The 17,146-nt window shown below is 38.5% G+C and overlaps 1 protein-coding gene across 3 annotated transcripts in view; it reads left to right on the top strand.

Moving 5' to 3' along the window:
• The window catches only part of RPS6KC1 (ribosomal protein S6 kinase C1), an 87,970-nt gene extending 70,959 nt beyond the window's left edge, over positions 1-17,011 (top strand). For all 3 annotated transcript variants that reach the window (XM_064648257.1, XM_064648253.1, XM_064648256.1), the window contains 3 exons: positions 10,405-10,487; positions 11,185-11,280; positions 14,391-17,011. In XM_064648257.1, the coding sequence (XP_064504327.1) occupies positions 10,405-10,487; positions 11,185-11,280; positions 14,391-14,501 (290 nt within the window). In that variant the 3' untranslated portion in view covers positions 14,502-17,011. The remainder of the gene's footprint in view (positions 1-10,404; positions 10,488-11,184; positions 11,281-14,390) is intronic.
• Positions 17,012-17,146: the final 135 nt, after the last annotated feature.

Genomic DNA, 17,146 nt, shown 5'->3' with positions numbered 1-17,146 from the left:
CAAAGCAAATCCAACACCTTTATTCTACCCTCGCACCACTTTAATGCAAGAACAAGAGAACTGGGGAATCCCAACAATTCTTGTGGTTGTTAAGCAGAAATGTGTCCTGGTTGCTAACATGCATGACAACCTGTTAGAAAGAGGTGTTTTCCTGCCTCCCTAACCCAGCCTCGAACAAAGCACTCCCTAGTTGAGTAGCAGCAAAGATGGAAGTGCAGCCTTTTCCCACCCTGTCATCATTAATGAGCTGTGAAAGTCAAAGCTTAATTTTTCTGTACTTTAATGAGGATCCAAAGAGAGGCTTTTTTTGCCCCCTAAGCCCCAACCAGCCAACTCCTGCAGTAATTAAGTGTTTAGGGAGCAGTTGAAATAATATTTAGAAGTCCCCAAATGCAAGAATAAAGTTTTCCACTATGTCATTATTTCCACCTCACAGCACAGGTGTGGTATCCATCCGGGCTTTTTTTTGGTTAAGTTGCCCTCTCCTCTCCGCCCTCTCTGCCCTACCCCAAGCTGTAGTTTGCTTTGTGTGTCTGTAACTGGTGAGCTACAAGTTGAAGATTTGCAAATGCAAATGTTGATCCTGCTCTATGATTCTTACCTTTCATATTTCTTGATCCTAATGTTATCTCTGCAAAGCATACTTGTACTTTGGTGTAGCTATTACATCTTAATTTTTATATAGGGGAGTAATGCTCCCCTATGTAAATTAGCACCACAAAATATATTTTGGAGTTAAGTGCCATTCTGTTATGAGCAAGGATTCAATAATGGTGTATAGCTGAGTCCAAAGCAGCTTTCTTAAGGCTACTGCTGCTAGTAAATGTTGCTTTAGAACTTTTTGGCAGTGTTAAAAAATAATCATGTCAATGGACTTTCTCTGGGTTCCAATGTTACAGGGAAAAAAAGCCTTATTTGGATATTAATTTTTTTTTTGTTTTAAGTAGTGTACTGTGTCCCTGGAACCCATGTCTCCCCTCCTCCTCCTCATGACAACATTGCTCCTCAAGCTGGTTCTTGGAATAAGGATTTTGAAATTATACTTGTGTGTCAGTTCAGTACACTAAGAGAAATTGGCAAGTTTGAGGGTTTTTATATTATTTTAAAGTTGCTTTTTAAAATTGGTTATAAATGTTTCTCACAACGGTTTTTTTTTCTGCTGAAGGAAGGGCTGTAGTTTTGTGGAGGTTGAACAAGTGATCTTCACAAAATTTCATCAGGTCTTATGATTTACCATAATAAAACACAGTGACTAAATGAGCTGACTCAAAGTGAGTCTTTATCTTGTTTTGAATTTTCCTGGGGTTTTCAGTATTATATGCTGTGTTGCCCTACCTCTGGGTCATCAGCCTTCCCTTTCCTTTTCTCTCCTGGCTGAAGGATTCAGTGGAACTTGGCTTGTAGAATTTTGTTTCCATGTGTTTAGCTTGGTGTTTTAAACAGAGTTTGAGATATATTAGGGTTTGGATATGGTAACTTGTATGCTACCTGATTTCAACATTTTGTTATTTAAATAAGTGCACTCTTTAGAAGTATGCAGGAAAGGGAAGGTGTCTTTTAGGGTCTGGTGTTGGAGACTGAGAACAGATGATGAGTCTAGGGCTGCAGTTCTTCTTCTGCATTGATTTTTGAGGTACAAATTTTGGAGGCAGAAAAAGAAGAGTATGAATGTGAAATTTAAACAGATTTATTTCAATTTAAAATAGGTACAAAATTGTATTGCAGAATTATATGAAAATTGTAGAAATGTATTTGAAACAGTTGTATCTTTTAAATTGACCAGGTGTTGCTTTTTTACAGTGTGAGTTATAAAGTGCTTTGCAGTGGAGTGCATGAGGATGTATTTAAATATTAAGTTGTTTTATGGGTTGAAGGAGAACATGGAATCTTAATTCTACAATTTATGTATCAGAAACTAATTCCTGGATGGGGTAGGGATAACAGTGTATTAGTGTGGAAGTTTTTCGGACACAGGGGAGAATGGAGGTCCACCTATGTGGAGCTTGCTTGCGAGATCTAGGATTTTTGTGTTTAAGGCTTTCAGTACACTAGAGTGTAACCTTGCATTAAAGCAAAGCAAGGTAATATTGGTACAGAAACAGTGATCGGATCTCTGCCATGGTAAATAGCAGGGAATTGCTCAGCTCTTGTTATCCTGTGAAAAGTGGAGAGGCAGTGTGACAGCATATGTCGAAAAGACATTATGCAATGTATGTATAAAAGAACAAACAACTGCACACATTATAAATGCAAAAGTGTCAAAAAGATGAGGGAAGAGATGGCTTAAAAAGCTGTATGCTGTTCCCTGTGAGCAATATAATTACTTTTGTATGAAATAGCAATTGCCATAAATTAAAAGCAGGGCTGCGTCTTTTGCGAGGAGCAGCACTTCCCCTCTGCTGACGGGAGGTGGCATTATACCATTAATGGATTTTGCTGTTGCACTTGCTGGCGCTAATTTGCCCGACTTCTCCTAAGAACTGGAAATGGAAGATGTGGTTCATTTGTAATGATTTGCATATCGAGAATTGTACTCGCAAGCTCAGAGTTGGTTGTGGTGGGTTATAGTGCTGTTGAATCTGTTGGTAAAGCTGGATAACTCTTTACTGCTGTATAGTTCTACTCAATTTAAGAAAAAAAGAAGTTCATGCTGAACCAACTGCAGCAACAACAAAGCTGTCTGCAGATGCTTAAAAGTAGTGCCTGTGCTATACTTTGATTAATGGCCAAACTAAATCTTTGCTGTTCACCTATGATAAGTCAAATGTTGTTTCTCTAACCCACAAGGGAAGTGATGGATTATAAATCATCCCCTATAAACTCAACACCACTTCAAGTAAAACCATGGGGGGTTTGGCCAAGAAAAACCTATTTGCTTTTAAAGAAGAAATTAAGCACTTTTAACTGAGAATTTCTCCTGTGTTAATGTGGCTAAGGTGACTATTGTGAGGTTTATGTGGTTTTTTTTTCCTTTAACTTTTCACTTAACTAAACCTTTTTACTAAATTTTGTTTTCTGAATGTTTTAAAGTGTGCTAAGCAGCTATATCTGAATACAAAGTTATTAGTAGATCAGATGAGAATGATTCACTTCTGTTTAAACAGCCCTTTGCTCTCCATGCCCCCTGAGAACTCTTATCACATATTTGTCCAAAAAATCCCCAGAAAAACTAACAAAAAATCCCTTGCATTATCCACCTGCCTGGTGGCTGATAGTATCAGCAATGTATCTCTTTATCTCTTGGTTAATGTGCCTTGGTATTCTGAAGGGGGGAAAATTCCAGTAACAGATTCAATTTACATGGACAGAAACTTGAGCAAATGCCAGCCTAGCAGGGGGGCCATTATTCTGCTCTATAAATAAGTTTAAAAAAGAAACACACACACACACAAACCTGTGAATCAACATGTTTTGGTCTAATTGAGGGAAAAGCAAGACAGATGAATTTTGAAATGCAAATGATCACCTTCTGTTATTTAAGTATTGGTTTTGCCAACATTGTGATCTTAAATATAAAGAGTTGTTAACTTTTAAATGCAGTAATAATTGTGTGCCAGTCTTGACTTTTAAAATCAAATCGGTAACTTTGAAAAAACCCAAACCCTTCGTAGTATGCTTAATACTTGTGAGAAAGACATTTGTCTATAGGCATAGCCTAGTCAAGACTGTCTTCAGCTAAAACAGATGAAGCTGAGAATTTACTCACAAAGAGAAATCCCTAAAGTACTTTTTCTACTAACCTGGGAAGTGTCATGTTGTGGAAGCAGCTTGCTGGTCTAACATCTTGTGTAAATATGATGTGTGAATGAGATGTTTTATTTACACTCTCCAAGTTCTTGTTCTAGCAGCGGGGATGCGTTCTGTTGCATCCCTGTTTTTGGAGGATGAGATTTCAGAACTGGGCTGCCTTTAGTGTCTTTTTTCTTGTTTAAACAATGAGTTTTCACCAGACTGTGTTTAATAAAAACTGGAGATTTACTGCTTGAGATCCTAAAACCAAAGGGATCTTAGCTTCACAGAAAATATAAGTAGTAAACTGGCCATCAGTAATGCACTGTATTATTCTGATGCTTTCATAAGCTGTGTTTGTGTAAATAAGCCTTATTTATACAAACTAGCCTTCACAAAAACCTAAACATAAATACGTGGTAAATTTGGTTTTATCTAACCTGCTGTTACTTGTTCATAATGCAAAACCTAAGCAAAATGAAGGTTCTGTGTGTACAGGATTTTTTCCCAAAGAAAGGGCAAAAACGTTTTAATGTGCAACCTGATTTTTGTACTCCCAAATGAAGACGTCACTTCTGCTCTTAAACAATTGAATATACAGATGCAAAGTGCAGCTGATAACCTAAAATATATGGCATGAAAATAAAAATTGCTAGGTTGCTATTATTAGCCTTCATACTATAATTTTTATTTACTGAATAAGGAAAAAAAATATTTGCCTCTGTTTATCAAATAGACATTTGATGCTGGAAAACCTGCATGTTATTTGTGTATGTGTTTTTCAATAGGAGTTTGCAGGCACTCATTAAATCTGCTGTTCTGCATTATAGTAATTTAATTTGAGTAGATTGTTTAAGAAGGAAAATAACTGTGGTAGATTAAAGTGCCATTGACCCTGAGAGGTGTCGAGGGGTGGGCTGATCTTGTGGTTAATAGTGGAAGACTGGACTTTCTACTTTTTATCTCTGACTCTGTCCTAGCTTTTTGTGTGACATTAATGTCTCAGGATAATCCTAAAAAGAAAAGCACTGGGCAGGTGAAGGAGCTTTGGGCATCAAAATCAGAAGGATGGCCTAGCTTGATTTAAAAAGCCCTGGCAATAGGAATCAGGGCTAAAAACTAGCATGAAAAATATGACTGGCTTGAATAACAAGGAAAGGTGGTCTGGAGGTGCCGAAAAAGTACTGATTATTGTGAGGCTGGGAGTAACAGTTTTACAACAACCATTTGGAGTGGGACAGCTCTCCAAAACCACTTGAGTGTCCCACAGAAAACAATGACAACTGACTGCTCCCAGAACAGCAAAATGTCATGAACTTGGAGTAGGCAATTGAAAGCATAGGTCTGGGGAGAGAATCAGGTATTTTCTGAAAAGAATCCGATGTGATTTGGCACTTGGGCTTGTTGTGAGTACACTACATGTTTCTTGTGGTCTTTCATAGGCTCTGTAACTAGAATAAGCAGTAAGATGTACCAAAGCTGTTGATTTTTAAAAATCTGGTGTTTTAGTCTGGCTGACATAAAAGCCAGTTGTTAACTCTAGAAGAAACTGTATTTTACCTGGGTTTGTTTATGTGTTTTATTATTATTAATTGTTTTTACAAATGAGGCTAAAACTTGATGACAGTGTAGAAGATGCCTTGTGAAAATAAATGGAGCTAGTTGAAAGATTAATTAGTGTTTGCTTTGTTTTGATAACAGAGCAGTAATAAGTTTCTTTGTCTCTTTAGTCACATGATTAAGAGGAAGTTTTGATTCCATCATGGGCTGCTAAAAGAAGGAAAGATAACAGTTCCCTCTGTTATTTTTTCTTTTTTTTAGTGACATGAGGAAATTTCTTCCAAAGAGGAACATAGATGCTCATGTGTTTTTGAACAACTTTAAGATGAAACTTCCTATTTTCATACTCCATTTGATCTTAGCAGATGTTCATTGGACTTGCCTCACTACTTTATTGTTTAAAGACCATGATAAACTTCTTATACTTAACTATAGATGGTTAAATACTGTGTTTTATAAATTGCTAAAACATTTTAGGCAAAGCATTATGGCCAGATTGCTCGTGTGATGTGTTATTTAGTGACTGTAGCTTACAATATCTTGGCTGACTGAGTTTGCTGAGAGTAAATTACCTTGGACTCTTTACTTGATTCTCTGCAAATGGTTCTTTACATATATAGATATCAAAATATGATAAAATAGTGATTTTTTAAAATTAAATGAATGTAAGGTAAACAGAATTTCCAAAGCGTCTCTAATGGTTTTTCATGCAATGCTGTTTGTCTTAATGACCACAGAAGGGGAAAACATTGTGTTTGTTTTCAGGATGTTGAACAAGTCCAATTCCTCCTGAACAGTTTCAGACACCTCGTGGTAGTTCATAGAGGTCTCCTTGTGCAGAAGTGATACTTGAAAGTATGGTGTTTCTGCTTGAAATGAGGGGTAAGGGAAAGGACCTCCTCAGGTTTTGGAATTCTTATCAATCCACTCTTAATTCCAAGAAAACCATCCCAGTGCAAAGCCCATCCTGACTCCTAGGTGTCTGGAGAAACAGTACATCCACCTAGAGCCTGTTGTCATGTAAGCTGACTTGACATGCTTTTTTTTTTGGATATTACCATTTGTCCAACAAAGTTTTTGATCAGGTTTTTGTTCTTGGTGATTCGGAAGCCGTCTGGCCTGAGTTTTGCACTGAATGTCTAAGTCCTCCTTTAAGCCTGACTTCTTTCATTTTAACTAGTGTTTGTGTGTGCTGGTTGTGAAGCCTTATTGTCAGCCCTGTAGGAAACTGGTTTTGGAAGAAAATGTTGCAGGTGTGGTAATAAAAGCCTTTGAAATCCTTCAGCATGAAAGGTATATTTCAAGTTAAGGTGCTGTAGAAAGAATGAGAAAATGAGCCTTGGTTTACCATCAATGACTTTATTGAGGGTGTGTGTTCAGGAGAGGTGAAGTTCTGCTTTTTACTTTAGAACTGTCACTTCAGTTTAAAATACAGAGTGTTGTCAGCATCCCTTATCAGGAAGTAAGGTATTACTGTGTGCAATGCAAATATTGAGATAAGTATGAAAACCATAAAGAAATGGCCTTTCGGTTGAGACCAGCTGCTCTGGAAGGAGGACAGTGCAGGGTGGTGAAGGTGTTTACCTGTCCCATCTGTTTTTGTCTAAACTGTTAGCATTTTACAAATTTCCTTCCCTTCAGTTATCCCAGTGACTGCTCTTGGGATTGTTTTTGTGCAGCAATCTAGCGTTGCTGTTGACTTGTGCTACTTGGTGCTGGATGTCATGGCCGTGCATCGGGAAGAGAGAAAGAGGAAAGCTTTCCCTTTAATGAAATTGCAGTAAAGTTGGAAGAGCTACTGACTTTTTCTTCACCCTACTTTATTATTTCTCTGATTTGAAAGGATTTTTTATTTGAGGATGATATAAATGCTTTTTTTCTGCAAATTTTGTACTGCTGTTCCTAGAAGCACCAACACTGTGCACATGTGTGCACGCATTTATTTTTGTACAAATCTGGGTAAGGTCCTTGATTTCAAGGTTCATGAAGGAAAGATTTGGCACAAATATCCCTGTGTTATTTACTTAAGCTTATGTGTCGCTACCATTTATTGTCTAAATTACTTTGCTGATGGATTGAGATGAAAATGTTTTCTTGGTGAAGGCAGATATTGTAGTTCAGATTTATTGTAATATTAAAGCTTTAAAAAAAGCATATGCCCTGTGTGGTATATTATATTAGCTAGCCACTCTGTGTCCCTCAAAAGCACTTAATAATCTATAGTTTCTAGATTTTCCCATGATGTGTAGTCAAGATAAAATGCAGTAATATTGTTGTGGTATCCCGAACTTACTGTGATTGTAATGTGACCTGTTTGAAGTAAGGAAATGTAAACAACACATGTGTATTTGTAGTATACACATTTTTAAATTTTATTTTTTTTTAAGGAAAACATTTATTTTAACCTGAAATAAGGAAACTTTGGAACCTAGAGAAAGCATCAGGAAAGCAGACATTGCATAATAGGAAAAAAGTTGAGCTAAAATCTATTTTCTGTAAAAAAGGATACTCAGCTGAGTTTTCCATTTTCTGTTCTGTGTTGATTCAGATGACTTGTCATGCAGTTTATGCTGTGTGCATGAGAACCCAGCCAGAGCCCTTCAGCCCTGAGAGAAATCTGTGTTACTTGACTGTTCTTGATTTATCCCACTTGTGTCATTTTGGCCATGGTCAAAAGTGGGTGGAAGAGTTCAGTGCTTCTCTGATAAAAGAACTGTAGTGACATTTGTTTTGGCTGGGCATATATTGAAAGTGTTCTTACAGTTGAAAATATGAGGCTGGATTTTGGAGAAGTGGACTGTAGTTTACTTTTTGACTCTTACTCTGTCCATTTTCTTCATCAGTGAAGAAAATTACATCCTGTAATGAACAGTGTGTGATTCTGTGAAAGAAGGCAGTGTAACTTTGATGCTTCAAAGAACTGAATCAGCATCTGTGATTGACAAAATAAATAAATAAATAAAAGAAAAAATAAATAAATAAATAAAAGGAAATAATACCAAAACTGAGATTTTTTTTTGGTAGAATTTCTTTTTCCTGTGCTCTGAATTATTATTTTTTTTTTTACAATATTTTTTTTCTATTGGGCTGTAACTCATAAGGCCCATCCCCACTGAATGTCTTTAGGGAAAAATGGTTTATCTCCTTTTGTGGCAGTATTATTCTAAAATTTTAAGATGTGTCAATGTGGGGAAGTTAATGGTATTATAGTCAATCTTAATTAATTTTTGGCTTTGTTGTCCTTATTTTAAAATAAACATGGAATTCAATTAAAAATAATCACTTGCTGGGAAGAAAGCTCTGCTCTAAAGAAACTAAAGTATTTGGGTTTATATTTTACTCTCCATTCACGTTATCTTGTTTTTGAATGTACATTATTGCAATATACAGCACTAGGAAATCACAATCAGACTGGAAAGGCATTTCCATTCAGTAGGTTTCACTGAGAGGTGCTATGAAAACCTTTCATCAGCTGGTTGTGTGGAAAGGCCCAACTTCGGGGGTTTTTTTGTTTTTCTTTTATTAAAACACAGTTAACTACAAGCTCTGCCTTTCTGAAGGGCTTTAAAAATAAATTGCAAGAACAGATTTTGATTTTTACACAAATTTTCTCAATTTACCATAGCTTCAGCTTCATCTGGATGCTTGCCTGAGATCTTAAAACATTTTAAAAATGCATGTAATTATGCTGATACAGTTCCTCGTATTTGCTGTTATATCTCTGTAAAAGTTTCTTGATGCTGATAGGAGTATTAATCTGTAGGGAGTGGAATAAATCCTGATGTGTGGCACCCTTGTAGTGATGTATTGGTCATTCAGAGGCCATTAACTGTAGTAAACTTTTCAATGTGAGGGATGTCCTACCTAAAGAAACAATGTCTGAGCCATCCTTCCTTGTTGCTCTTGCAGTGACAACCTCAGGCTAGTTCAGTAAGGTGCTGAGCATCTTCCAGCTTGTGTGGCAGCTGCCCGAGGGGGCAGCCCTCTGCACATCCCTGTGCCCAGCATGTGTGTGCCTCTCTGCATCTGGGGAGGGCTGGGACTGACACCTTCCTCTCCCTGACCCTGGAGAGTGACTCATCTGTAGCTCTCCTTGGCCATGCTCATGCTAAGCTCCATAAAATGATGAGCAAGATTTTTCCACACATGCCGCAATGCTTTTCACAGCAACAGCTTATGGCTGTATGCTAATTGCTGTCCTCTGCTGGGAAGCTGGTGTGGCTTTTGCCACCAAAGCTATTTTAGTGCAGCTTCTGCATTTTTTTGACAGTCAAAATGAAGATTTCATCTTCGTTGCAATCTGTTTTTCTGCCTGTTTTAGAGCAGACAGCGTGGTGTATTTGTATTTAATAATTTTTGTGGTTTAAACCCTGAGTCAGTGAAGGCCAATTTTTCTGCATGCATCATGCTTCTGAATATCTCTGTCACTCCCGTCTCCCCTCTTCACTGTCCCTTGTGCATGTACAGCAAATAGCAGTGTTGGGTGCTTGCTGGGTGCAAGGGAAAACAACTTTTCATACAGAGGTACAGTTTGGGCTGAGCTGCCACAATACATAGTTACTGGCTGTGGTTATGCTATGTGAAATAGATTTAACATGTCTGAGACCAGAGTGGCTATTGTGAAGAGCCTCCTGTGGTGATCCCAGTGAAAGGGAATAGATTAGCCATGAGACAAATCCTGCCCTCTAAGACAAAATTGAGGCATGCAGTAGGCTATTACAACCTCTCTTGTGCTGCTTTTATGGATACTTGAGGCCACTCTGGTCAGTCCAGCTCTTCTGACCACAGTAAATTCTCTAAATATGTTTTGCTTTACTGTCTGTCGCTGTCCAGTTTTGTCCAGTATAGAAGAATCATAACTGTAATGCCTAGAAGTCTTGAAAGTGCCTATGTGTGCATGGAAAAGGCAAATTATGCATGAAATGTATAGTGCTGCTGTGTTTGAACAATGCAATCTGTAGGTGGCTAAAGGGCTAACTAAATTGCAGGCATAATGAAAGCTCTGTGGTATTTAGTATATGTTCTGTCAGCATTAAGCAGTCACCTTGTAAATATATGTTAATTTTGAAGGAGTAACTGACCTTTTTAATATTAATTGAAATGTCTCGTGTTTAGAGGTTGGTGCTATCCTAGAAGAGACAGAAGCCTGTGACTGGTGGAGCCTGGGTGCCATTCTTTTTGAACTCCTCACTGGGAAGGTAAGACTGGGGGCTAGTTACTTAATAAAACTGACTTCTTGGCCAGTAGTTTCTCACAAGTGGTATGCCCAGTTGTGGTTCCCTTGCTTGTCTCTCTCATGTGTTTTGCCAACTTGAGTACTCTCAATTTACTTAGTCTTGAGAGCAAAGAAACAGGACATGCTCAAGCTTCAGTAGAACAGCTTGGTAAAACCTTATCAAACTCAGGACTGAAAAAAGAACCTAAACCATGCTGCCCTCTTAACCACAGTGAAATCAAAGTTCTCTAACATTCCACCTGTACTTCTACAAAAATTTTGCTCTGCTAGTTTCAGTATTATTTCCTGGGACTGCGTAGAAGCCATATGTTGCTGTTAGACATTAATTCAGTATTTTGACACAAAGATTGCTCAGCCAAATCAAACCGGAGATTGGTTTGCAGTTCTGAACAAAGAAAGCAAAGTCCACCAAATTCCCAGACTCTTCAAGTTTGAGAAATAGAACAGAAGCTCTAAGACGTAAATGTTCTAAAGCTGTATCTGCAGGACATAAGTGCCTGTAGACATTCCTCCCCAGATCAGTACCTCATACTAGGAAGCACTGAAATTTCAGCTGTTTGCATGTATACTAGGAGATAATCCAACACTACAGTTTTTAAATTAATAATTGTGTCTGCCTCTTTTGATTTTTTTTTCCTTATTTTCCTTTTCTTCTCCAGTCTCTGGTTGAGTGCCATCCATCAGGAATAAATACTCACACTTCTTTGAGTATACCAGACCATGTATCGAAGGAAGCCAGATCACTGATTCAGCAAGTAAGTGAGGGGAAAATTTGTTTTCTATATGTACACGTGTAGATGGGACAAATACTTACCTACCTGAGTTGGTGAAGTAAATGTAGAAAGAGAAAGCTGCTGGTAGGAACGTGGATGGCTCTTTTGTCAGGGCTGATGAATTTTGCCCAGTTGTCTTGTTGCATCTGGAAACGTTTGACTTCTCCTGCCAGGTGTGTCTGTAGAAAACTAGAGTGCTTTGCCATTTCTTCAAAGAACAAGCTTGGCAAATGCTAAGTGCTTTGGAAACACCTGCTGGTGATGCATGAGTATTTTAGAAGTTCTGCCCTAAATGCTTGTGGAAATATTTGTCACGAATTAATCTAAAAAGTTTTTATGCCAATTCAGAAAGACAGCACAAAGTACTATGAAACCTGTAACACACTGATTAGAAGTTATGACCTTGGCGCGGTTGAAAATCTGTAGCTGTTCTCCAGGAAACCTTCTGGATGCCATTTGTTAGGAAAAGTACTGTGAATACAATGACTTTTGTAGTGAGAAGATAACTGGTAGGTTGGATGAAAGGCAGAGTAGGAGTCTGTAAAATATAGACAAGCTTCCAGACTGATACACCATTTTCAGCCTACTGGAAATAGTATTGTCTGATGGTTTTAGTTTACTCTTAGCTTTAGGTATTCATGACTGAACTTCTAGTACAAGGTCTTGAAATTCAGGTAGTGTGATCTTCCTTCTAGTTAATTTTGATGTAACTGAGGAAGTGGTGTCTAGATCTGACCTGTTCCACTTGAGAAGAATAAGTGATACATGTCAACTGTGCTGCTTGGCTTTGAAGAATATATTGCTAAAATATATGCATAAATAATGACAACACTTAGATGAAGTTTTTAACAGAACAGAGTGGCAAAAGTAGTTCTGGAGGAAAATGAAGGAAAGAGATTTTGAAAATTCAGTGAGTCAAAAGACCCAGTGACAGATAGATTTCTGTGCCATTACTGTGAAATGATTAGTGGAAATGGAACTAGATGTTTGGATGCCACCTGTTTTGACTAGGTGACATGAAGTCACTGAAGGTGAAAGCATGTGTCTGTGTGTTTCTGGCAAAGGTAGAAAGGGAAATGACTGAAGAAAAATCCCATTTTTATGTAATCTGCATTTATGTTGTTAGATGGTAGCAAATTGTTACCCTTACCCACAGGTGCTATAGAACACAAATGGCTGAGGGAAAGCGAAACAACACTTAATGAAGGGAATTCTTCCCATTAAGACGAGAAGACAAATGAAGTTGTCCAGTTCATGTTTCCCTGCCAGTGTAGGATTGTTTTTCACGGTAGACTAATGTATTGCCTATTATCACATGTGCCAAAGAGTGTCTCTTTTGCCACTTGTGGTTTAAGTAGCAAATGTATTTCTGCCAGTCGCAGCTATGTTACAAGGCCAATTTTTTCTCCCCAGTGCCTGTTAGGTCAAGCTGTCTAGCGTAGGGTGGTGACTTATCTGGGGGAGGTTTGGCTGTATGAAGCAGTAAATCACATTTTTGTTGTGTGACTATCCAAGGAAGCTGCCATTCATTGCTGAGGAAGCCTTGTCAGGAAAAGGAAGAGAGCTCTCTTGGCATGGATAGCAATTTGTCATTGTGACTTTCCTTCCCCCCACTGCCAAGGGTAAACAGGTCAAAACATCACAGAATAACTCTCCAGAATCAATGTTCAGCTATACAAAAAATTGAGTCAGGCGTTGTCTCCTGCTGTGGCTTCCAGTCCAGGTGACTTAATTGTAAACACCTTCTTCATTTAACGAGTGTCTAAGAAAACAGAGATCTCTTTATTTCTGGTGAAAGATGAAGTTTTGGGCGTTTCTTAATGTTTGTTTGGTATTTTGCACCCAATATTTTTTTCAGGCACCTTCAGGTTTTTCTACCAACAACATATGCAACGTGACTTTTCAATAGTTGCAGTTTGTGTTGCATTTGTTTTCTAAGATTAAAGTTCTGCTGGAAGGACAAACTCCAGAAAATAAGTGACCATGCTTACTTTCCCTATGCTGGTGCTTCTTGCATTTCAGCAGAAGGCAGAGACACCCTGGCTGCATCTGTGTGTGTGTGCTGGCTTGTGGGAGATACTGGAGCAGCACCATTCGCTGTCAGCAAGCTACCTTTACTATGTGACATTATGACTGCAAATAGCTGAGCCATCTTAAAATGTGAAAATTCCTATGTTTATGGATGTAGGCTCTCTTAGATGTTGACTGCATCAAGATATGAATACACCTTTTTCCAAGTGACAACTGGGAGAAGTTACCCTAATAGCTGTTGCAAGAAAGAAATCATGCCTTTGTACTGGCTGTAATTGAATAGAGTATAAACAGTTCTCTAAAACTGCAAAATATTTTTGTGTGCCTTTATTAGTCTCTTTGGAGTTTATCTTTGCATTCCCTTTTATATGGATTGGTATCTTTAAACAGATGTAAATATTGTGATTTCCTTTTCACATGAATTCAGCATGTGATGTACAACTAAAAAGCAAACGAGGTGCTGAATTTCAGGAAATTTCCATTAAACCATTACACCGTTTTGTTTCTTTCACTGGGGTTTTGATTTTTCAGTTTTAGGCCATTTGTAGGACTCTCTAAAACTTTTTTTTTGTTTTTTTTGTTTTTTTTCTAGGAAATAGAGAACTGGCTATGTTATCCTGATATTTTAGTACCAACTCACAGTTTATGAAATGGAAAGTTACAGACCACTATCCTCGATGTAGCCAGAACGCAGTGGTGTGAGCAAAGGTTAACATGAACAAACGCAGTGTCCAGAGTTCTACTGATGCAGGCTCAGGCTGCTGCTGTCTCTTTTTTAAATGAGGTTACACTTAAAATGAAGTCCCAGTGTGCAGTGCTTTGGGGAATTGCATGCTGTGATCAGTAGTCTCTGAAGACTGTAACACTGAGACTCAAGGAAAGGAGAGTCTTCTTCCTTTTACTTGATTTTAGGAATTTCAAGTATGCTTTTGCGCTCTTGAAAGTAATTCATAGAGCAGGAAAACAGTAGGATGTCCCTTACCTTAGACCTTTCTGGAACTTTTAAGCAGTTGTTTTTGTTCTTACTCACTGAATCATATATATGTTTCTTTTATATCAAGCTTTTGCAGTTTAATCCTGCGGAGCGTCTTGGTGCTGGCGTTGCTGGTGTTGAAGACATCAAATCTCATCCATTTTTTGCCCTTATAGAATGGGCAGATCTGCAGAGATGAGAGACACATGCCCTCTGAACAAACTCAGGTCAACTGGACAAGTTTCTCTGGCACAGGAGCACCCTTACTTGCTTCCTTTGGATGTCTCAAACCATTTGGATGTGGTGGCTAAAGGATGCTGGAGCAATTGGGCCAAAAGCGAACACTTTTAACAGGAATCACTGGTTGTACAGGGTGCTGACTTATTTTTATGACAACTGGTTGCTATGTGTGTGTAAGTCCTTTCATCAAAGGGAGGTTTGTGAGGCAACTCCTGGGCAGCATGTTTAGCACTGCCAGCTTGTCAGCTGAGTAGAAACAGGAATGTCCTCCTGATGGTTTGTCTGATGATGGAAGTGTCTACAGACTGTGCCAGTTGAAAGTATTTTTTTATAGTGTCAATAGACCATTTCCCTATGCTAAGTGCAGCTCTTTGGGGGGGTGGAGAAAGAAGAAACAAATAATTTATTAATGGTATATGCTAAATAAAATACTAATATGCTTTATGCAAAAGTTGACATTAAAAATAATATATCCATTAAAAATTAAGAAAGCTGTTGCATAATACTGTGGAATGTGTCTTGAAATAGCATATCATTTCCCACTCTGGAAGGAGCATATAAAAGGCAAATAATGCTGTCAAATGTTGTACTTTGTTGGCTGACAACGTCTGTTTAAAACTCTTGACTCTGTTGTATTTGATGAGCTACCTATAAAGTCACTACAGAAAGGGAAATCTCTTCCTCAGCCGGATAAACACTGCTTTAGCACTCTCATAAGGAGCAAGAAAACATAACACTAAATAAATGTATAGATAAAAAAGGAAAAAACTCTTCTCTCATCACTGCAGCCACTGCTTTATCACTTAATGAACTTTACTTCCTCTAAGTGTTCTATTTTTAGCTGATACTTCAGGAAAACACCTTTCTGCTCATGTTCTTGTGCTTGAGGAAGCTTCTGAACTCCCCTGTTTGTTTGTTAATAGTCTTAATAAATCAGAGAAAGCCTTCACCCACTCTGCTGCTTGAACAGGAAGAAGCCTGGGATTTGCTCATGCCAAATGACTAAGTGACATCTCTGAGCAAACCCTAGTGGGTAAGACTTGGGCATGAGCCAATTAGCTGACCTGTTTGTTTGTTAGAAAGGTCTGGAGAATGGGAGAAGAATACAGGACATGCAGAATATTTTGCTGAGCACTGCTGTTACTGCTAAGCAGCCATGCTTGTATGGGTTCCCGATGTACTGCAATGCCTGTACAGATTATGGATCTGTGGGGTTTTTCCTAAATGTTCCCTTTGCTCGCGCTCTTTTTTTTTTCTCTTTTTCTTCTCCCCAGCTTTATCCGGAGAACAAAGGGCAAATTCCTTTGGGAAAGTGAGGTGACAGCAATGATTATTGAATTTACAACTCAAAAAAAAAAAAAAAGTATCCCTCCATTTGTATTTTAGCAGTGTATTTTATGGGCACTCCCAAAAGTGCATCTGCACAATCTCCATCTGTTAGACACCAGTCGGTGTATTCAAATAAAGTGGAAAAGGAAAATGCTTCACTTAAACAAAGGAAATCTGGAAACTTTTTTTTTTCCTTTTTAAATTATTCCACTCCCCTCTTTTTTTTTTTTCTTTTTTTTTTTGTCTTCCCTTTCTTGTGATCGCTAGGCCAGCAGAAGGGCTGTCACAACACTGCAGGTTGTAACCAGGTCACTAGTATCACTGCCTACGGAGTGCTGTCCAAGATTACATCACTTTCAGAAACTGTGTTTCAACCTACCACCCTCTGGCTTCATAACAGGAACTCCCTCAGGTGAGCCACAGGAACAACTTCCTGCGCCCATCGGGTCGGAAATCTCTAATGCAGAGACCAAGCTGATCCGGAGCTTCCTTCCAGCACTGCCCTGGCTGTGCCTTTGGAGAGGGCTCACTGCTCAAGGGAAGCCTCCCTCCATTTAGCCACCTGACTCCATCCCTGAGCCTCTCTAGCCTAGCCACACTGTTGCCCGTGTTGATCTGTCCCATTGCATTTGCCTGGTGATAACTGTAAAAAAAAAAGTATTTTCCATGTTCCTTTGAAATGCTCCCTTTTTCAGGTTGTGCCTGTGTGCCGGTTGCAAGCAAAGGCAGGATAAGACAGCGCAGGAGCATGAGCTGGTTTCTGTGAGCAGCAGAAGGAAAACCCTGTTCTAGCAGAAACCAGACGACCAATCACTCTCACTGCAAAGCATTCAGTTTAATTAATGACACCAAAATATTCTTTTTCAAGTATGTTAGTAGTGAGGAAATCTAGACCCCAGAGAGTGGAAGGATTAGGACACTTGGCAAGATGACTTGCCAGAAATGAACATTTGAGATGCTACAGGTTTCTGTAACATTAGCAATGACTCAGCTAATGGTTTTGTCAAGGGAAGCACAGTCTTGAGTTTATTGCACAAAAACAATCCTGCCTCTTATCTTTGTTTTTTTCCTTTGAACATGCATTATGTTGTATTAGTGTTTACATGTATTCCTTTAATAAACAAAACCTTTCAAGCCTAATTCAGACTTTGCATTTCTGAACTTTATGTTTAGTTCTTGAAGACTCACCTTCTTATCTGATCAATGCTTTTTGTCCTTGGCTTTAATGACTTGAAATGTTCTAGATACCTTCTTTTTGGTGCCTCTTCTGAAGCC

The sequence above is a fragment of the Pseudopipra pipra genome, chromosome 3, assembly GCF_036250125.1.
Source record: "Pseudopipra pipra isolate bDixPip1 chromosome 3, bDixPip1.hap1, whole genome shotgun sequence".
NCBI lineage: Eukaryota > Metazoa > Chordata > Aves > Passeriformes > Pipridae > Pseudopipra > Pseudopipra pipra.
This window is presented reverse-complemented; position numbering and strand designations above follow the sequence as displayed.